The sequence below is a fragment of the Cervus elaphus genome, chromosome 22 (genome assembly GCF_910594005.1).
Source record: "Cervus elaphus chromosome 22, mCerEla1.1, whole genome shotgun sequence".
In the NCBI taxonomy this organism is placed as follows: Eukaryota; Metazoa; Chordata; class Mammalia; order Artiodactyla; family Cervidae; genus Cervus; species Cervus elaphus.
Window position 1 is genome coordinate 8,936,131 of NC_057836.1, and position 22,234 is coordinate 8,958,364.

Consider the following 22,234-nt stretch of genomic DNA (forward strand, 5'->3'; position numbering starts at 1 on the left):
ACAGACATGGACAGTAACAGAAAAGAAGAGTTTTTCTGGAGGGACCTCCTCCACCAGCAAGTCCTCCTGGTCGGAACCCATTACACATGCCTCCCCTATGCCTATCTCCAAGGCTCTCAGCTTTACATTTGGATGAGTGAAGCCCTTGCCTTCCATGTTTAGATGCCAGCTCTGGGCTTCACCCAACATGGGAGCCTCACTCCTGTACTCATTGCAAGAAGAAGGCAGAGCCTGTCTAGCCTAGTTGCTGAGAAGGACACAGCATGGGCTGGGGAGGTTTCTTCCCAGCTGCCCAGAAGTACTCAACAGAACCCAGGCATCCTGAGGCCCAAAACTCCTCTTAACAGGCCAGCTGTGTGGAGGGGTGAGGGTGGGCTGCATGCCTAGAATTCAGGAGAGCCATGACTGTCACTGACCTTTTTGAGATTCAGCGTTTCTGTCTATGATAAACATAAACAACAAACCATAGAGAGTTAGCAGTCCCGGAGCCTTGGCTTGAGGGGAAACCAGATGCTGTGCCGTCTGCCCGCTTGGACCTCTGGGTAAAAGTCCTGGCCTCCCAGGTGATGAATGGAAATCTGTTTACCTCCACTGCTCTCCAGGCCCTCCTGGAACTTATCGAACTCCTCCATGTTGGATGAGCTCTGGTCCTCGTCCGAGTAGGAGCGATTGGCATCACCCTGGGAGACCGTCCCTCACATTGGAACGAAAGTCAGTTTAGCCCTTCCCTCCCTCCTGAATTTTTCAATGGGTGTTTTTACCATTCCCCACCACCACCATTTTACAGATGGGAAAACTGAGGCTCAGAAAAAGGAAGTGAGAAGCTAATGAAGACCTCGGCCAGAAACCCACATCTGCCCAACAACAAGTCCCCCCCAGGTTCAGAAAATGGAGCACCCCAGATCCTGGGGACTCTAGGATCTCAGAGATGGAGAGACTTATTCCTACATCCCTGGGGGATAGACAGGGGTCCTAGATGCAGCCTTCACTTGCATGCTTCCTGTGATGGGAAGCTCACCACCTCACTGGTAACACCCTCCTTTGGAGAACCGTTGCCTGCTAGATGTTTGAATTGCGGTCCTCCTCTATCCAGGCCACCCCTCCCCCCACCCAGTCTCATACAGGCCCCAAAGGGGTGCTTCCTCCACCAGGGCCACAGTCACCTCCGCCTGGAAGCCCTCCACCAGGATGGCCACCAGCAGGTTGAAGAGCACATAGTTGCCGAAGGTCATGAGGGCCACGAAGTAGAGGGAGGCCCAGGGGGAAGTGGAAGCCATGCCGTTGTAGAGGACGACGTTCCAGTCCTCCTGGGTGAGGATCTGTGCGGGGTGGGAATCGACTGCTCAGCCCCCGAGCATCCCCAGGCCCCAGCCCACTGGCTGTCCTAGCTGCAGGCAGGCGGCAGCCCGTACACACCTACAGCATTCTCTCCCACACACTCATGCACACCCAGGGTCCTCGCATATCATGGCCTTGGCTGGAGCATATAGCCACAGACACAAGTGCATGTGCATGTGTGCAGACATGTGTGCGCGCGCACGCGCGCACACACACACACACCTTGCTCTTCCTGCTGCCTGGTCTGCCCACACCCTCAAGGCCTGCATCACACACTCCTGCCCTGACACTCGCTCCCCAGTCACCAGCACGCCCTCCGAGCTGGCCTGACAATCCCACCCCCACGACCACAGTACCCATGAGGAAACGGTTTCAGGGAAGAATCCTAACCCCAAAGCCTCGGGGCAGGAGTGGACACACCGGGACGGGCACCAGGCCCTCATAGCCAGAGCTGCGGCACTCTGGCAGCTGGAGGCTGGGGTTGAGGGGCCTCCTTGCAGGCTGCTGCTCTTTCCCGGGCTCTCTGAGGCTGGGGGCACCTCCAAAAAGTGACAGACACCCGTGGACACTGGCTGGGGCTCACCTGGAACACCGTGACGATGGCCCACAGCAGGGAGTCAAAGTTCTTCCTGTCGGGGACCGTGTCTCCCGTGTCCGTGCGGAGGCTGAATTTGCAGCCAAAGATGTGCATCCCGAGGATGCTGAAGGAAGGATGAAGGTGGCTCAAGGGACTCACACACATACCAAGCTCTCTGCCCACCTATCCTGTTTCATTCTCAGAACAGCCCACTAAAAGGAGAAGTGCCAGAGCTGGTCCCATTTTACAGATATGAACACTGAGGCTCAGAGGGGCAGGATTTGCCCAGAGCCATCAGGGATGAAGTGACGGTGCCAGGATTCACACCCAGGTCTGGGGTGTTGCCTGAAGAAGCTCAGTCACACTCCCCCAGGCCCCTGCCCACGGCCCTGGCAGGCCCCATGGGTGTGGCCCCAGGGTAGGCAGGGCTCACCTGAAGATGAAGATGAAGAGCATGAGCAGCATGCAGAAGGTGGCCACGTTGTCCATGGTCTTCATGAGCACCACGAGCTGGCGCCGCAGCGCGGGCATGAAGCGCACCAGCTTCAGCACCCGCAGCAGCCGGAAAGTACGCAACACCGACAGCCCGCCGTCCGCCTGCCCCACGATCTCCCAGATGCTGTGGCCAGGCCAGCAGGCAGGGCGGGGAGGGGAGAGAGGCAGGAGGGGTCAGCGGGAGGCGGGGATGAGGGCAGAGGAAGAAGGGAGGGTGGGGAGGCGGAGATGGACACCTGTTCATACGCTCGTTCACCCAATAGATGTTGTTTGACAGGTCATTGCAGCTCGTGGCACCCTAAACCCGGGGCTCTGAACCTGGATTCCACGGACCGCCCCCTTTAAGAAGTCTACAGCCCATGAATATCGCTGACCTCTTTTTGAGATTCAACATTCCTTTAATTATGAAGGTCAACAACAAACGGCAGAGAATTAATTAGCAGTCCCTATGACCCTGTGGCCAGTCGAAATCACTGGTAGTTTTCTATCACGTGATGGCAGATACAGACATTTCCAGACATTAGTTATGCTCATCCTTTCTCTGGAATGTGGTTGTGATGGACCCACCACTATTGATCTTGATTTTAATTCATTCATCCAGAAGCACGTCTATATTGATAAATCACACATTTTCAAATATTTTCATTCTGGCATAATTAACTTCCTTTGATCTTATGTACTTTATTTACATCCATAGTTGCATGGCATCACTGACTCAATAGACATGAGTTTGAGCAAACTCCGGGAGATAATGAAGGATAGGGAAGCCTGGTGTGCTGCAGTCCATGGGGTTGCAAAGAATCGGACATGACTGAGCGACTGAACAACAATTTCATTTACTGGCTGAGGTCAGTGCATTTAATTCCCCTCCCGCCTCGCTCTATTTCTAAGCCCGCAGGCTGTGGCGGGGGTCGAGAGGGGGGGTCAGCACCTGATGATGACGATGATGCTGTCAAAGATGTTGTAGGGGTTGCGCAGGTAGTCGAAGAGCCCAAAGGCGGCCAGCTTCAGCAGCATCTCCAGGGCAAACATGCTGGTGAAGACCACGTTGCAGATCTCCAGGATGTTGGTCAGCTCCTCAGGCTGTGGGGATGTTGGGGCAGGGGATGGGGACCCGGTCAGGCTAGAGGGCAGCCGTGGATTCCCCCACTCTGGACACCCATCAGCTCTCAAACCCCCAGGGAGGCCTGGCTCTGCCACCCTGGCCCCATGGCCTGCAGGTCAGTTTCCTCACTGGACCTCCATCCTGCCCCTGCATTTGGCCTCTGCATCATCTCTGCTGCCCAAAGAGGTCTACTGAGATGGGAACCCATGGGGCCGACCTTCCATCAATCGGGCAATGATGCCTGTACTGCCGACTGAGGGCCACATTATCATACCCATTTTACAGATAAGGATGCTAAGACTTAGAAGGCAGCCTGAGGTCACACAGTTAGACACAGAGGAAGACAGGAAGGCAAACCAGTGACTGCTGAAATCCCTATTTGCCCACAGCCCTCACCCATTTAGTGAGTGTGTGCAGGACCTGTTCTGTGTACTTCCTAAATATCGTGTCACTCAGGCCCTCACAAGAGCCCATCTGTATGCAGGTCAAGCAGCAACAGTTAGAAAACCAGACATGGAATAACGGACTGGCCCCAAATTGGGAAAGGAGTATGTCAAGGCTGGATACTGTCACCCTGCTTACTTAAGTTATATGCAGAGTATATCATGCTAAACGCCAGATTGGATGAAGCACAAGCTGGAATCAAGACTTCCAGGAGAAATATCAATAAGCTCAGATATGTAGATGACACCACCCTTATGACAGAAAGCAAAGAGGAACTAAAGAGCCTCTTGATGAAAGTGAAAGAGGAGCGTGAAAAAGCTGGCTAAAAACTCAACGTTCATAAACTGAAGATCATGCATGGCATCCAGTCCCTTCACTTCATGGCAAATAGATGGGTACACAATAGAAACAGTGAGAGACTTTATTTTCTTGGGCTCCAAAATCACTGCAGACGGTGATTGCAGCCATGAAATTAAAAGACGCTTACTCCTTGGAAGGAAAGTTATGACCAACCTAGATAGCATATTAAAAATCAGAGACATTACTTTGCCAACAAAGGTCCGTCTAGTCAAGGCTATGGATTTTCCAGTAGTCATGTATGGATGTGAGAGCTGGACCATAAAGAAGCCTGAGCGCTGAAGAATTGATGCTTTTGAACTGTGGTGTTGGAGAAAACTCTTGAGAGACCCTTGGACTGCAAGGAGATCAAACCAGTCAATCCTAAAGGAAATCAATCCTGAATATTCATTGAAAGGACTGATGCTGAAGCTCCAATACTTTGGCCACCTGATGCGAAGAGCTGACTCATAAGAAAAGACCCTGATACTGGGAAAGACTGAAGGCAGGAGGAGAAGGGGACGACAGAGAATGAGATGGTTGGATGGCATCACCAACTTGATGGACATGAGTTTGAACAAGCTCCAGGAGATGGTGATGGACAGGGAAGCCTGGCATGCTGCAGTCCATAGGGTCGCAAAGAGTCAGACACGACTGAGCGACTGAACTGAACTGAGCTGAAGAGCCCATTATGCCGATGAGGAGACAGGTTCAGAGAAGGCCAGTCCTTGCCTGAGGGGTACTGCAGAGCTAGTGCCTGGATTTGAATCCAGGCAGCCTGACTCCAAGGCTCTGCCCTTCACCCCTCCGTACCCAGCCTTCCCCCCACCTCCTTCCTTCCTTAGCAATTGCCTTCTCAGGGTTGTGGGTGGCTGGAGACCACCAGCTCTGCGAAGGGCAGACAGAGACCCTGCACCTACCGTGTGCCACCACGGCTTTCAATACACTGGACCACCCGGTCAGCGGGGCTTACTTCACCTGCTGCTCAGAGGAGAACGCTAAGGCCCAGAGAGGTTGAAGGTCAAAGGAAAAGTCACTCAGTCGTGTCTGATTCTTTGCGACCCCATGGACTGTATGTAGCCCGCCCGGCTCCTCTGTCCATGGCATTCTCCAGGCAAGAACACTGGAGAGGGTTGCCATTCCCTTCTCCAGGGGATCTTCCTGACCCAGGGATCAAACCCAGGTCTCCCACATCGCAGGCAGATTCTTTACCATCTGAGCCATGAGGGAAGCCCCTGAAGGTCAAAGTCCCAGCTACTCAGGAGACTAGCCCTTCTGTCCACAGACCCACCCTCTGCCCCTGGAGCTGTATGCTGCTGCTGCTGCTAAGTCGCTTCAGTCGTGTCCGACTGTGCGACCCCATAGACGGCAGTCCACCGGGTTCCACCGTCCCTGGGATTCTCCAGGCAAGAATACTGGAGTGGGTTGCCATTTCCTTCTAACTGCTACTTATTAACAGCACATGACACCCTTACAAGTGGAACTACCCGAGGAATCCCAGTGTATTAAACAAGCTACCCTATAGCCACGACAGGGGTGTGGTTCCAAGTCCATCCTCGCTGCCCAGGCCTCAGTTTCCTCATCCTTAAAATGGGAGATGGAGTGAGGGGAGGGCTATACAGGGCTCCAGCCCCTTCTCTCTTTGCCCCTCTCCCCTCCCCTGGTTCTGCCAGGACTGGTGAAGTGTCTGGTCTCTACTCACCACCGGGTCAGGTTGTTCCTGCCCAAATCATGCAGCAGGAAAGGGCCATTTTTCAGGCCTGAGCTCAATCCCAACTCAATTGCTGACACCTCAGCCACCCTGTGAGGCCACTGTTGTCATCTCCGCTTTACAGATGAGGAAACTGAGGCTCCGAGAAGGGAACTGCTGTGCTCAGAGTCACCTGGCAAGGCTGTGGCAGCGCCACCAAGTCAGACTCCAAACTGCGCTCCCAGTCCCCACCCCCACCCCCAAACTCATCCACCCATCCATTCACTCGTCCACTGTTGCAGGCTCTCCCCAGTGTCGGTCAAGGGCTGGGCTTGTGCTACCCAGGCTGGGCGGTGGTGAACCAATCGGGACATTCTCCCTGCCCTTGAGAAGTGCAGGCTCCACTGGCAAAGCCCATCATGCAGGTTAACACCCAGTCAGCAGGTGATCAAAACAGAGGGAAGTTGAAGGTGGTTTGGGCCATAGGGTGAGTGGAGTCTGGAGCAGCTTCCTGGAAGAAGCTGACATCTCAAGGAGACCTCAGAGCCAAGAGGGAGAGTGGGTAACAGGGAGAAGAGAAGGTGTCCAGGCAGAGAGACCAGCTGGAGTGAAGGCAGAGAGGTGGGAGAAATCCCAATATCGGGTTCGCCCACTCCAGCCCAGCTCTCCCACGGAGCAACAGGGACTCAGGGCCTGACTTTGACTCCACTTGGGTCAAAAAGAGAAGAGAAAAAAAATAGCAACCCAGCATTCTGCTTCCCGCCTGGTGCCTGGGAAATCTAATAAAACCGCCAGCTCCTCTCAAGGCCAGATCAAAGGAGAAGGCACCATTTCCATCTGTAATTACATTTGACTCACAAAAATGGTCCCAAAGGGGAGTGGGACCCCGAGAGAGGCCCCCAGAGCGGGAAGGGCTGAGGCCCAGCATTCCAGGATGAGCCAGGCCCAGATGCTCTTGAGAGTCACCAATTTCCCAGCCCTCCAAATGGGAGATGAAAGATGTGGCTGCTGACACTCCACAACGGCGGTCACCCGGCTAGGGGCCTCGCACTGCCCGCGCGCCCGCCCACCCACAACTGATGGGAAGCCTGCCGCCCAGCTCTCCCCGAAAGGTCACCCGCTTCCTCCCCTCCTCCCTCACAACAGCTGTTTCTCTAGTCAAGCGCACACCTGTTAATCTTTTTCTAATGGACCATCCATCACTCCTGCAAGCATTTTTCTGGGAGAGAGACAGTGAATGGGAGAGAGAGACAGATAGACAAACCTAGACACAGTGAGTGTGAGACCAAGTAGGGAGGCATGTGGAGAGGAACAGGGCAGCCGTCAGAGAGATGGACAGACAGAGACTCAAAAGACTGATGGACAGACAGACAAATATGGACACGGGGGGTAAGAAGCAAATGCAGGGTGTGGAGAGACAAGATAAAGAGAGGAAAACAGAGACAAACAGAGTGAAAGACTGAGATCATGACACTGGGTAAGTCAGAGACAGAGTCAGAAAGTGAGAGCGCGGAGGCAGACAGACAGACGGAGAGACTGCAGAGAGGTGGCTGGAGATGGCAAAGACCCACCCAGGGGAAGGGGAGGTGCGGAAGGGCAGAAAAACCAGGTTACACCAGAGGTGGGAGGATGGAGGGCCGATGAGCGGGGAGCTGCAACCTGGAGGAGAGGCTAGAAGCGGAGGCAGACAGGGCAGTGGCAGGGCCAGCTCACCCCTGATGGACGCCAGGCTTGGGAGGGCTGGCGGCAGGGGCAGACAAGGGCCCAGCTGGGCAGGAACCTACGCTGCCCCCAGGAACCCCTCGAGCCCAGCATCACCCCCATGATAACAACCCAGCTGGTGTTAACAACATCCCCACGTGCCAGGTGGCACTAAGCACTTTCCATGAATTATTCCATCAAAGCTAAAACATTGCCCTGCAGTAGCCCCATATGACAGCCGGAAAGCCTGAGACCCAGAGAGGGGAAGTGACTGCCCCTGGCCACACACAGGCAGCGGAAGAATTAGATCTCAGACCCAGGTCTCCTCCCTCTGGACCGGCTACCTCCCCATGGTCCAGGTGCCTTCGCCTGCCCTACCTTTCTGACTTGGGGCTCCAGTTCAGCACAGGCTCGCTGGCTTGCTTATAAGCCTTCCATGCCCCACCCCCCACCCCCCACCGCCCTAAGGATAAAGCCTGTCTCAAGACCCTTCATGAATGGACAGCCCCCAGGCCGCCGGGGCTGTCTGCCCTGGCCCATGTGCATATGCTCCTTGAGGGCTCAGGAGGGTCTTCCATAGGAATACCTATGCTCCTGGTGCCTGGATTTGTCTCTCCTCTGTCTACTGAAGTCCCAGTCAGACCTCAGGATCCATCTCCAGTGCCACCATCTCCAGGAAGCCTTCCCTGACTGCAGTCCATGTTGGTGTATCTCTCCCCTAAGCCCCCATAGAGCTGAAATGTCAGGCACTAAGCTACCCCATCTTTCTCTTCCCAGAGTCACCCCAGATCTAGGTTGGCAGTGACTTGACGAGACTGCTGAAAAGAGAATAAAACCTGTTCTGACCTGATTTGGAGGCCTTGAATGCTGTCCCCTGGGACCTAGAGCCAGTGGACATGACCCAGCTGGCGTCAGCCCTGCCCTAGGGAGGCTTTCTGCACCCCTACCTTGCATTCCATTCAGCCTGGCTCTCGTTTTCTTTTTTTTTGGCTGCACTGCAGCACATGAGATCTTAATTCCCCAAGCAGGACTCAAACCTGTGCCCCCTGCATTGGAAGGCAGAGCCTTTACCACTGGACCACGAGGGAAGTCTCTGATCCTCTGTGTTATCTGACATGGTGACCTTCCTCTAGTCTCAGGAAGGCCTTGCCCAGCTCGGAAGGAGTCATGGGCATGGGCAAGAGAGTGCCAGGAGAGGGCGGGGCTGAGACAGCCCCCTCCCAGGAGCAGTGCCTCCCCTTCACCTCCTGTCAGCTTTCTGGAACCTCCAATTCAACCTCAGCATCTCGGAGCCCAGCGCTGACAGCCGCTCACCATGCCACACTGGGCAAGCCAGTTCACCTCTCTGAGCCTGTTTCCCCACCTGCCCAGTGGGTACAAGGCACTCTCCCCACCTGCCCCGGGGGCTGCCGAGAGGTCATACCAGGAAGAGATATGACAACACAGGACAGCAGATGACGACGGAGGAATCTGGCTGCCCAAGCCATCCCCACCCAGCTGCCTGCCACGCAGACTCTGTCCCAGACGGTTCTGGGCCCCTCCCCTCCAGGGCTGCGCTGGGTCGGGAACAGACTTCAGCACCATCTGACTGCCTCGGGGGTCACACACAGGCCCCTGCCTGGCTGACTCCCGCTTTTCCTGGTCACCTCCTCCCAGGCACAGAGTATCCGTGACCACGGGAACCCTGGTGACACGCCTTTGAGATCTTGGCAGCAGTGACCCCCTAAAGGCTGTGGGCACCCCCAGTCTCGCCTCTCATCTCAGCCCAGGGGTGGCCCCTTCACAGACAGAAAAGGAAAGTGGCACCTGACCTCTGTCATGCCCTCGTCACCTGCCACCCCTGCCACCCGGTGACCACACCAAGCTCCCCGCCTGCAGGGTGTGCAGCCGGGGCCATATGAGAGCCCCCCAGGATGCCTCCCCTCTGAGTCCCCTCCCCTGCGGGAGACAGGCTGCATGTGTTCCCCGGCCTCCCCTTCCCGCTCCCCGCTTCTCTCCCTGCCCCTTGGCAGCCCTGGGCTACCTCTCTCTCTACCGGCACCACCTCAGACGAGAGTTACTCAAAATAGACTCGGGGGCGGATCGCTTCCTGCCAGCACCGTCTGGGATGGGAGCGAGGGGCGTGGAGCAGAGCTACCCGCGCCCCACGAGCGGGCCCTGCGCGGAGCTCCGCCAAACAATGGCTGCTGCTCGGAGCTGCTTTAAAGAGAATATTTTTTAAAATCTTCCCTCCCCCTCACTTTTTCCTTAATAATTTTTTTGAGCTCCAGACGATAACTGGGTAAACTGACCCCAAGGGTGGTGTAGTGAAAGTTGCTCAGTCGTGTCTGACTCTTTGCGACCCCATGAACTGTCATGGAATTCTCCAGACCAGAATACTGAAGTGGGTAGCCTTTCCCTTCTCCAGGGATCGAACCCAGGTCTCCTGCATTGCAGCCGAATTCTTTACCAGCTGAGCCACAAGGGAAGCCCAAGAATACCCAAGCGTGGATAGCCTGTCCCTTCTCCAGCGGATCTTCCCGACCCAGGAATTAAACCGGGGTCTCCTGCATTGCAGGTGGATTCTTTACCAACTGAGCTATGGGGGAAGCCCCAGGGATGGTGTAAGGTTCCAACAAAAGTTCACAAACCATTCCTAACTAGTGGACTATGCGTCAGGCTTCTTAACGCATTTGACCCTCCCAGCTGCTCTGGGAGGAGAGGTTCGTGTGCCCACTTCCAGATGGGGCTACTGGCTGAAGGAGGCCAAGTGACTTGCCCAAGGTCACCCTGCTGGGCGACAGCAGAACCAAGGGATGAAGCAGCGGGTTTCAGCATTCCGGTGGTAGGCGTCAGGTTGGGGGGTGGGGCAGGTGGTGTGAATACCTGCTTTGGTGGTGAAGACTCAATATACCAGCTGGCTCAGGGCCTGGCGCTTAGGAGCCAGGGAGCCAATCCCTATGAGGTAAAGGGCACGAAGTCAGGGCATCTGCTCATGGACAAGGAGGCCAGGGCGGTTCCTGTGAAGGGGCAGAGCGTGCCAGTGAGGGCACCTCAGTGCGGAGACCAAGTGGGGCCTGCAGTACCAATGAGAAGAGCCCCCCGCCCCCCGCCATCTGAAGGCTGGAGTGTTTGCCCAAAAGGATGCGGCAGAAGGAGAAGGCGGACAGGCCAGGCGGGGAGACCCTGAGAGGACTTGAGCAGGGACCATGGCCTAGCCTGAGTCTGGAGTTGGAGAGGGAGAAGCTGGACCCAGAGGTCAGAGCTGCGGCCACCATGTTGCCTTGGAGGGATGGCTGAGAAGGTGGGAACCAGTGGTACAGTAGCAAACAGGCCTCTGAAAAATAGCCCTGATTTGCAGCGTACGGCAGTTTCCACTGGGTGAATACCCCTGCCATGGCCAAACCATTTGAAAGGGTGGGCTTGCAAAATCCTGGAATCTGAGAAAACGGGCTCCTGCGAGCTGGTTCCACAAGCCACCAGCAGGGCCCATGCTCAGGCCCTGGTGGGGCGGGACTGTGACAGGCTCCCTGGGTGCTGCTCCATCCAGAAGCTAGAGGCAGCACCCCCGCAGCACCAGTTCACCGCGGGGCCTTCCCCAGGGACACTGGGTCAGACAAAGGCCAGGAGACTGGACCCGAGGCGAAGGGATTCAGGCTGCCAGTCCCACCAGCTTTACCCTTGCAGAAAGCCTCCCCACCGGCCCTCCCCAGAGACCCTCGTAATTAAGCCGGAATGGCTGGCAAACGGGCAGCTCTGAGCAGAGTGTGGCGGCAGCCCCAGGGGCCGTATTTAAGGAAATTGAATGGAGCCTGTGCCTGGTGAGCTAATGAAGAGGGAAATGAGAGTGGGGCCCGCCCCGGGGTGCTGTGGGTGGGTGGGGGGCCCCACAGAAAGAGGACCACTGGGAAGCCAAGGGGGTGTTGAAACTCTATACCCTGGCAGAGCGGGGGGATGAAATCTGACCCCAACTGGCTGTGGGATCTTGGGTCAGTAACATCCCCTCCTTAGGCCTTAAGGCTTCCCTGCTCGCTCCTAGACAGAGTGCCTCACACAGCTGGGGTGCAGGTTAAGGGAGGGACCCCACCTAGCGGCTGGGGAACAGTGGGAGCCAGAAAATGATGTTTTTCCAAAAGGAGCCAGGGCTGGACTGACTTGTCCAGGCTGTCAGCCAAGTGTGAGCAATGGAGACATCTGTGCTAACCCCCTAGCCTTCCATCCTGTGCCCCCATAAATACCCTCTGGTACCACACATTCTCCCTGTGATCCTGCCACCTTCCAGTAGCCATCCCCGCCCCCATGGGTGGCGATCCCCCCTTGGGGGACCCTTTCTCTGAACTCGCCTCACCTCTAAACCCTGGGCAGTACCCCCTGATGGCCCAGGGGACCTGGGACCCACGATATAACTCCATCAACACGGTCTCTGCACCCCATGCCTCCAGAGCTGAAGACAGAAGAAGCCACGGGTTCAGCCAAGAAGGGAGACGGGGGCAGCAGGTTAACCCTCAGTGCCGTGGGGCTGCAGTGATGGGGGCAGGAAGTGGGGCTGGGGGGTCAGGGATAGGAGGACGCCCCACCTGCTGAAGGCGTGCCATGGGTGGAGCACAAGGGGCTTTGACCGTCAGTGAAAAGGTCTGCATTTTGTGCCGAGGCCGATGGAGGGCGTGGAAGTTTGGGGCCAGGGAGCTCCCAGCCTCTGGAAAGACCACTCCAGGTGTTTTGGAGAGAAGAGACAGGAAGGCTCAGGTGCAGAGGTGAGAAACAGAAATGAGGATTCAGCGGGGACTGGCAGGGGACGGGCTGTGGGTGACCTGGTGTCCGCGCTGAGAGGGACAGGAAGTGCTCCCTCTGGTTCTCACCCCAGGTGACCATTCAGTCGCTCGTCTACCCTGAGCCCTGCCTCCTCCATGCCTCACCCTGGGCTGGGCACTGAGGTCATGTGGCTGAATGGGACCCAGGACAGGGGAGACAGACACACTGCGGGTGTGCGCCAGGCCCCGGGCACACACATGCCAGCCCACCCCGTGCCCCACCCCCCGCTCCCCACTGGCCTGCTGATGGTGCTCGATGCCCATGCTGACAGTGTTGACCAGAATAGCCATCATGATGCCCCGGTTGAAGTACTTGCTGTCCACGATGCCCCGCAGCTTGGCTCGCGTCTCCCGCCACACGTCTTCGCACAGCCGGGCAGCCCCATCAGCCGGCCCCTCCTCGTCCTCCTTCCCCAGCTCCAAGGAGGCCCCGTCCTCACTGGTCCGGGCCACATCCGCGCCGGCTTCCTCCTCGCCGCCCCCCGAGTCGCCGGAGCCCGAGCCCTCCTGGCCCGAGTCGCTGCTGCTGCCACCCGAGGGCCGCCGTTCGGTCTCGTGCTGGCAGCAGGGGCAGCTGGCGGGGTCAGAGGCCAGCATGGCAGAGATGGGCTGCACCAGCGTGTGGGGCGTCGGGTCCAGGGGGCTGTGTCGGGGGCATAACTCTGGAAAGGAAGCAGAGGTCAGGGTTGGGCCCTCGGGTCACCCAGGAGGCAGCCCCCACCTGCAGTCGGTCTGGCATAACCTGGGCCACCACCTGCGTGAGCCCGCGGGGTCTGTCTGGAACCCACCAGCGCTGCTTAGAGGCCGACGGCTCATGGTCCCTGGGGAAACATGCTTCCCCTTCTGGGCTTTCCTGGCCCCCAAGAAAAAGCAGGGACCAGGAGTGCCCACCTCACAGAGCCGTGGGGTGGGTTCTATTGGTTAAGATGCAGATGAGCCCTGAGGAGTATCCTTGCTCCATCACTTCCTGGCCTGTGGCCCCCCGAGATTAGTCACCAAAAGACCCTTCAGGTACCCCAGCCCATCCCCACTGTTTTGCTTCTTGACATCATGGAGCTTGGAAAATGGCTGAAAAGGCTGGCGTGGAGGGTAGACACCCCTCAGAGGAAGCCAAGGTGGCCTCAACGTTCCTCAATTCTTCTGGGGTCTATTGCATCCAGGGAAGAAGGAGGCAGGAGTCCTGGGCAAAGGAAAGTCCTCATTCTAGAAGCACCTCTCCCCGCCCCCAGGCTCCCCTCCACACAGATGAGTCGAGGTGGGCCCTGGGGAGCGGGCAAGAGGTCCCCACACGTGGCAGGGGCAGGAGTTATCATCCCCGGGGCTGTCCCCGGAGAGGTGAGGAGCTAGGCCAGTATCAGATCCAAGTTCTGTGATCCATGAACCATTTCAAAGAGGTGTCAGAGAGGCTCTGTCTGGGTGGTTTGGTTCCTTCTTATTATTTGTCTATGTTTTCCTAGAATAAATGGGTTTTGCTTGTGTAGCAAAAAATATATAACGTTAAAGAGAAAGAAAAACCTGCAATGTCTACCCTTCATTTCCACGCTTGTTACCAAATACCCCTGGACAAGGCTCTCTGACTCACTCACCCTCTAGACTGGTGGGGCTGCCAGGGGTGGGCCCACCACAGCATCGGAGGTCAGATCAAAGCACTTCCCAGTTCAGCTGAGCATGGGGTCGCCCCCCTAAGGCTTGTTTCCCAAGGAAGGGAGTTGGGGGAGACACAGAGGCCCAGGGCAGGGATATGACCTCCCTTCAGAAGCCTTCTAGGGCTTCTCTCCACGCAGTTTCTCTGGAGAGAGTGGGGGCGACAGCAGGAAGTCCCCAAGCAGTAAACACCCTCCCCGCGTCATCCAGGAACACAGGGTGCCAGCCTTGCCCAGACCCCCACTCCCCCGGCCACGTGCTGGGCCAGCCCACGGGCCACCTGGAGCTTCCTCCAAGACCACGCCTGGACGGCTGGCGCCCGGGGACGGGTGGGTGGCCGCCCTGAGGATGAATTCTCCAGCTTCTCTCTGAGCATCTCAGATTCCCAGAACATGAGCGCTGTGGGAGCCGGGCTTGGGGGTAGCTGACTCCACAGCACCTGGCCTCATCCTCACTCCATGGATGGAAACTGGAGGGCTGCAGAGGGGCCGGGCCGTCCAGGGTCATAGCTGCCGCTGCTCTGGGGTGCGGTCCTGAGGCTGGCTGACTTCCTCACTGGCACCAACTGGGGGTCAGGGCTGGGCCTGGGGTGGGGCTCACCTCCTGTGGCTCCTTTGCCTCCTCTTACCAGAGAGGTTCACGTCCCCCTGGGTGGTGGGGGGCGGGGGGCGGCAGAGCCTGTAACTCTGATGTCCCTAACACACAGTGTGACCTTGGGTGACTCCCTTCATCCCTCTGGACCTTCGTATTCCCTTCTGAACACGGGAGCCCATATTACTCTGTTCCCTTCTTAAGACTATTTTCTAGAACAGATGAGAAAATGAATGGAAAACCCTTTGAAGCCTAAGGGGCTAACTCTCTGGAACTGTCTACAGTTGAGCAAGAGAAATGGCCCCAAGGCAGGAGCAATCACAGTGCGTGAAGTGCCCGACATGCTTGCTCACGTGTGCTAGCAGGCAGGCACGTAGCAGCAGGAAGCCATGGGCGGGGGCAGTGAGAGGGGGACGGCCTGCAGTGTAGAGGGATTTTATAGTTTCATAAAACTAAGGAAAACTATAAAACTATAAGGCAAGCTGAGTGCCTAAGAATTGATGCTTTTGAACTGTGGTGTTGGAGAAGACTCTTGAGAGTCCCTTGGACTGCAAGGAGATCCAACCAGTCCATCCTAAAGGAAATCAGTCCTGAATATTCATCGGAAGGACTGACGCTGAAGCTGAAACTCCAATAGTTTGGCCACCTGATTCAAAGAACTGACTCATTTGAAAAGACTGATGCTGGGAAAGATTGAAGGTGGGAGGAGAAGGGGACGACAGAGGATGAGATGGTTGGATGGCATCACCGACTAGATGGACATGAGTTTGAGTAAGCTCCAGGAGTTAGTGATGGACAGGGAGGCCTGGCAGTCCATGGGGTCGCAAAGAGTCGGACACAACTGAGCGACTGATCTGAAAACTAAGGACAGATGCGCCAGTACTTTGGCCACGTGATGCAAAGAGCTGACTCATTGGAAAAGACCCTGATGCTGGGAAAGATTGAAGGCAGGAGGAGAAGGGGACGACAGAGGATGAGATGGTTGGATGGCATCACTGACTCAATGGACATGAGTTTGAGCAAACTCTGGGAGATGGTGAAGGACAGGGAAGCCTGGTGTGCTGCAGTCCATGGGGTTGCAAAGAGTCAGACACGACTGAGCCGCTGAACAACAACGAAGGACAAATTATTGTTCATTCTTTCGAGCATGGAGCCCAGGGTGGAGCCTGAGTCCTGTGCATACATGGGATCAGAAGGGAATTTCCAGGCTGGGGCTAGGACCCCCAAGTCCAGGGCTAGGCCACGCCAGGCCAGGCACCAGCAGGTGGTCAGGAAAGGAGACAGGGAACTGACAGTGTGGACTGGAGCTCCCAGGGGAAGGCCCAGGTTCTGAACTAGATGGACACCTCTGCTTGTGCTGGAGAGACAGGCCACGTTTCCAAACTGCCGCTTTTGAGTCCCCAGCTGGAGACACACCAGGCCTGGGTGGAGCAGCCTGGAGGCCCCGCTACTTACTGTAGTGCCTGGGCTCCTTGGCGCGGGGCCCGGGCGTGGCGGAGCCGGGCGTCCCGGGGGCCTGGCGCCGGCTCCGCAGGGCCTGGTAGAGGCCCAGGGCCCGGCGCTTGGCCTTGCGCAGGATGTGGCAGACGTACTGGAAGATCTCCTCGTAGCAGTCGCCGGGCTCAGCGTAGCTGGCCACCGTGCTGGAGGACAGGTAGCGCTGCCGCTGCTCCAGCATCAGCCGGTGCTCCCGCTGCTTGGTCTCCGAGAACTGGGTCGCTATGACAACGAGGCACAGGTTGATCATGAAGAAGGAGCCCACCTGTGACCAACGGGAGGAGAGGACAGGGACAGAGGGGATGGTGGGGTGAGAGGGGGTGGGGGCGGGGGGCGGCAGGAGGGTGGGAGAGGGAGAAGGAGAGGTGGGGCAGGAGAGACAGCGGTGGAGACGGAGGGATGGAGGCAGGGCAAGGAGCAGAGGGGATGCAGAGGCAGAAAGAGGACCAGGGGGAGGGGCGGGGTAGATCCCGGACATGAAACAGGCAGAGAGACGGCCAGAGACAGCGGGACACAGAGAGAAAGGCAAGGAGAGACGCCGAGGGAGGGTGAGACAGACTCAGAGAGGACAGAGATGGGGGGTGTGGGAGGCACAGAGACGGGGGCGGGTGGGAACAGGGAGAGAAAGGAGGGGCAGGGTGTGGAGGACCCAGAGAGACGGAGAGGCACGGGCACAGATAGGAACAAGAAAAGATCACTGAGGCCTGGCTCCCAGAGGAGGCTGGGGCCCAGGACAGGGGTGGCCTGGGCAGTACCCTAGAAGGCTGCTTTCCTGAAGCCTGCTTCCAAGCCCACCCGCTTTGGACCCCTAGATCCTGACCACAGCTGCCCTCCCGCCTGGGACATTGACGCTGAGGCAGAGGAGGAAGGCAGAGACCCCGTAGGCTCTGCTAGCCCTGATACCCACCCCAGCCCTGCCCTCGCTATGGCCTTGACTTGGGCCCTAGTTGGGCCCGCAGACCCCACTAGAGAGGTTTTCTTTAGAAAGGATTTGCTTGTGTGTTTGGATGGGGTGATAGGGAAAGGTTAGGAATTCTGCTGCCTCAAGTCCCCAGGCCCCGCTCCAAGGGCCACCAGAGGCAGAAGGGCCCTTTCTGCCCCAGTTTCCAGAGGCAGGCTCCTCCCAGACACGTGCTGAGCCTTGGACCAGACTCAGCTGCAGTGAGAGAGGCGGTGGTGTTGCACCCTCCTCCAGATCGCCCACCAGAAGGTTCCTGCAGGTGATGGTCAGTCGCTCATCCCCTCTTCCTTCCTCTCCCCAACAGCATGGCTGGGAGCCGGGGTTCAGGAGATGAGCTGTGAGGGTTGTAGGGGGCTTCCTGGCCCAGAGGACTCTGGGAAAATCCCCTGCTTCTAAAGTAAGAAGATGCCTCACTCATTCACTCTCTGTATTTCCGGGAAACGGGCTCCGCAGGCCCGTGTGAGGGACATGGACCCCACCTGCTGGGATCTCACACTTGGCAGCCTCTGCCCAGCCTGCCTCTGCAGCCACTGTCCCTGGGTGACCAGACAGCACCCCATTTCCCTCTGGACCTCCATTTTCCCCATCTGTCAAACAGAAGGCTCAGACGGGCTTAGGACTTATCCAGCCAGAAGGAGCGTGGGGGACCTGGGTCTTAGGGCTGAGAACCCTCACTGGCTGTGTGGTCCAAGCCAAGCGCCTCACCTCTCTGAGGCTCAGGGTCCACACCTGAGACATGGGCAGGTAACCCGGCCTGGCCAGGGCTGTGAGGGTCAAAAGACAGCATGGTCGCTCAGGCACTGCTCACTGCCCCCTTCCCAGCACCTGGCCAACCCAGCACCCCAGCTTCCCGCCAGCCACCCTTTTCCCTGCGATGGGGCTGCCACCCGGGGCCCAATAATTGCAGCAACAATAGCCATGGGACACATTTACTGAGCAAGTACTGAGTGCCAGGAGCTGTCTCTAACCCGCCCCGGGGCCCGTGAACGAGGGGCCGTCACTGTTCCCCACTTCACCGTGAGCTTAGGAGCCAAGGGGCCTGCCCAGGATCACGCTGAAAGTCGCCACTCCCAGACCCACTCCTAACTCCATCAGGAGAAGCAGATGAAGTGTCTGGCTGCTTCTCCCTGAATCTCAAGGCTCCTCTCGCCACCCCAGTGCTTCAGAGTCCGCCCCACTGCAGGATTCTGTCTGGGTTCAGGGTCTCTACAAGGCGCCCCCTGCCCAGAAATGCGCTTCCTCTGGCTCTTCCCCCTCCAGCCTTTAAGGTTTGATGCTGGCATCATCTCCTCCAGGAAGCCTCTCACTTCCCCATCCCTTCTCCAGGCTGGGCGAGAAATCTCCTTTGGACTCCCTTAGCCTCTTGGGCTTCCTTTTGTGGCGGCTCCTAAGATGCGGCTGGTCCCTGCCTGCTGCAGCCCGTTTTCCCCAATGAGACTGTGAGCTCCCAGAGGGCAGGGCAGACCAGATCCACTGCTCGGTACCCAGCACTCGGGGCCTGGCACAGTGCAGGCTTCCCTGAAAGTGCTGGGGAATGAATGAGCCAGTGGATGGGTAGGGATGCCAAACAAAGCCTGGGATCTTCTCCTTCTATCTGCAGTGTTTCCTTATGAAAAGCGTCCCAGCACCCCCAGGAAGGCACTGAAGCTAAGCCAGCAGCGGGTGTATCTCAGCTCAGTTTGTCCTGAACCCCCGGGTCAAAGTCCCAGCAGCCCAGGAGGGGGTGCTGCCCCAGAGCGCCAAGCGCACCCCCTCCTAACACCAGGAAACCAGACAACCCACCCCTACAGCAGGGAGCCAGCAGTGCCTCTCCTGGGAGTGAATCACCTTGACATTTGGGGATTGTGCTGTGGCTTAGGCTGTCAGGTATGACAGAGTGAAGGAGCTCTAAGCTTAGGGGAGACTGTGGTGGGGGTACAGGGGCTGGCCAGCAGAGGGGCCCTCTCTGGGGGTAGAGAGAGCCCCCCTTCACCTCCAAGTCTCCCCCACAAGGCAGAAATGCCCGAGAGATGTGGGTCCCTCCAAGAATTCCAAGGAGCTCCAGGAGCCCACACCCAGCTCAGTCTCCCCTCCAGACTCTTCCTGGGAAGCCACCCCAGGCTTCGGTTTCACAGCATCTCATCTTCCCGCCCCAGGAACAAGGGAGATGCTGGAGCTCTTGAGAAGCTTCATCTGGGGGCTGCATCTCTGCTATGGTCATAAAAGAATGTATTCCCAGAGACTGCAAGGCAGAGAAACTCGAGTGCTGGATGGACTTCAATGACCAGAAACGAGAAATGAAGGCAATCAGAAGTGATGGATGCCTCCAGCAGCCACACCCAACAAGCTCCTTCAATTACCTGTGGCTCGGGTACATTTAAAAACTGCCCCTCCTGCTCTCTCCCACTCAGCTGTGTGGGCTCGGAGGGGCACCCTGGGGACTCCCAAAGACTCTCTTGTCCCCTGGCCCATGGGTCCTGGAGCTTGCCCGGAGAGCACCAGCTCCCTTGACACTTACTATGATGAGCAGGATAAAATAGATGAAGTTGTAGAAGGAGTGAGCATCCATCACGTAGTACATGATCTCCACCCAGCCTTCCAGAGTAATCACCTGCAGCCAGAACAGAGCAGGAGAGACAGGCTGAGACGGCAGAACCTCCGGAAAGTCAGGCAGCAGGCAGTGCCCCAGACAGAGGTCCCCCAGTGCACCGGGGACACAACACGTGTTCTCTCTCATACTTCTCCCAAGGGCTCCACTGGGCAGGCATCCTCATCCCCAACATGCAGGTGAGGAACTGAGGTTCAGAGAGGTTAGGACACTTGTCCAATGTCACACAGCCAGCAAGGAGTGGATCGGGGACTTCTAACCTGGTCCCTCTCGCTCCAGAGCTCCCTACCTTTCAGTCTTCCACAGCAAAGCAGAAGGACTGGAGGAAGCAGGTGGCGGGGAGGGGGTCTGGGTTGCAACTCCAGCTCACCCCCGGGCCACTCTCTGAGCCTCAGCTGCTTCTTCAGTGCATGGGATTAACAAAGCCCGCCCGGCAGGGCTGGGGGAGCAGCTCAGCTGAGCCAGGGACAGTGGCTGTGCTGAGCTTGGTGTGACTCTGTCCCCCACGCACTTTCCCAGAGAGGAAAAGCAGAGCAGGCTTGGGCAAGACGAACTCTGGGTCCTCCCCAGCACTGCGTTCTTGTTGGCTTCTGGGCAACTGCACAGAGCAATTCCCCCTCTTGGGGCTGGAAGGTCTCCAAACACAGATGCTGGGCTATGATCACATCACACCTTGGGCTCTGAATTCTATGATTCTGCTGCTCCCCAGAGCAAAGCTCGCAGAGCAGCCCTCTCAGCGGCTTCTCAGCCACCACCCTCTGCATCTGCCCCATTGTTCCTTCCAACCTCAGCAGGAAGGTAACCCTGACCGAGCACTCACTGCACGCTGGGCTCTGCTCACATCGTCTGCTTTATTCTTCTCAGCCACTCAAGGTTGGGGGGCGGGGAGGAAGCTGTTATAACCCCCATTTTTTAAATTTAAAAAATTTGTTTGATGTGGACTATTTTTAAAGTCTTCACTGAACCTGTTGCAATATTACTCTCATTTTATGTTTTAGTTTTTTGGCTGCAAGGCATGTGAAATCTTAGCTCCCCGACCAGGGATTGAACCTGCATCCCCTGCATGGGAAGGTGAAAATCTTAACCACTGGACCGCCAGGGAAGTCCCACCCCCATTTTAGCGATAAGAAAATTGAGGCACAAAGACTTCAGGCAACACACTCGAGGGCCTGCAGTCCTTTCTCCAAACCTCAGTTGCTCTGTCTGGAACATGGGCGCGATAGTGCCTGTTGTGCTGGCAGGTCAGGCAGACTTCAGTGACTCAGGTTGCAAACGCCTAGCACAGAGGGCCGGGTGAAGCTGTTCCCTCCACCCCTGCCCACCCCCAGCCCCCAGCACAGGGGCCGGTGCCCGGCCCAAGGGCCTCACCTGGAAAATGACGATCCAGGCGTAGCCGATGTTGTCAAAGTTGATGGCGCCCTTGTGGGGGTTGGCGCTGCCCGTGCGGCACACGTTGTAGTAGCGATTCCAGTTGACGCAGAGCCCACTGGCATTGAGGTCCTGGCGGCCCGCCCCGAAGTCGTAGACGTCGTCCTTGGACAGGCAGCACTCGCGGCCCTGCTCCTTGAGCGGAGGGATCTCGTGGCAGCCCATGATGCCGTTGTCCCCGGACAGGGAGCAGATGAAGGGCATCTCGTCGTCCTCCTCCGGCTGGTAGTAGGGGGGCAGAGCCACGTCCCCTTGTCTGTCCACAGGTGACGGTGCAGAGAAGAGGAGAAGGGGAGGGGTCACCGCCACGCAGCACGGCAGGACTGGAATGACCAGCCGTCATCGCTTCAAGGCCTTCCTACATGCTATTCCCGCTGCCTGGGACACCTTTCTCCACCTCTGGCATCCTCACAAAAACTCCCACCTACTCACTGAAGGAAGTTCCAGGTCTCCCCTTCTCAGGGAGCCTGAGGCCCTGCACAAACTCCCATTATTTCTCTTGGGGGAAATGCACCCAACTTCCCTGGGAGCCTGGAGCTCTTTTAGGGCGAGGACTGGGTCTCAGCACCCCTAGTGCCTGCACACTGTTTGGTCAGCACACAGCAGGTGCTCAATATATGAATGCTGAATTTTACTGATTCAACAAATCAAGGTAAGTACCTTCCTGTCCCATCTATGTGACCTTGGGCTGGTCATTTCCCCTCTCTGGATCTCAATTTCTTCATCTGTAAAACAGAGATGGCGATCCCTGCCCTGCCCATCCTGGGGAGCTAATCTGTGACTCACGGCAATTCCCAACCAAAATTCCAACATGCTTTTGTCTATGAAACCTGGCCAGATGGTTCTAGGCTTTATATAAATGGGAGACTAGTCTAGACAACTTTGTAAAACAATAAAGATGAGTGGAGTACAGCCCTACGAGAGGTCAAAATATACAGTGTGGTATTGCACAGGAAGAGAAAGATTCGTGGAGCACCACAGAGCATGGGGAAAAACCCAGGTATAAGAGAGAACTTGGTATATTATGGAGAAGCCTTTTCAGATCCATGG

The 22,234-nt window shown here is 57.1% G+C and overlaps 1 protein-coding gene across 1 annotated transcript in view; it reads right to left on the reverse strand.

The window, feature by feature from the left end:
* The window catches only part of CACNA1I (calcium voltage-gated channel subunit alpha1 I), a 121,439-nt gene that overhangs the window by 28,829 nt on the left and 70,376 nt on the right, over positions 1-22,234 (reverse strand). The window contains 9 exon segments of the mRNA XM_043882136.1: positions 587-680; positions 1,164-1,319; positions 1,922-2,039; positions 2,349-2,534; positions 3,342-3,493; positions 12,717-13,138; positions 16,167-16,473; positions 19,667-19,759; positions 21,125-21,440. Coding sequence (XP_043738071.1) covers positions 587-680; positions 1,164-1,319; positions 1,922-2,039; positions 2,349-2,534; positions 3,342-3,493; positions 12,717-13,138; positions 16,167-16,473; positions 19,667-19,759; positions 21,125-21,440 — 1,844 coding nt within the window.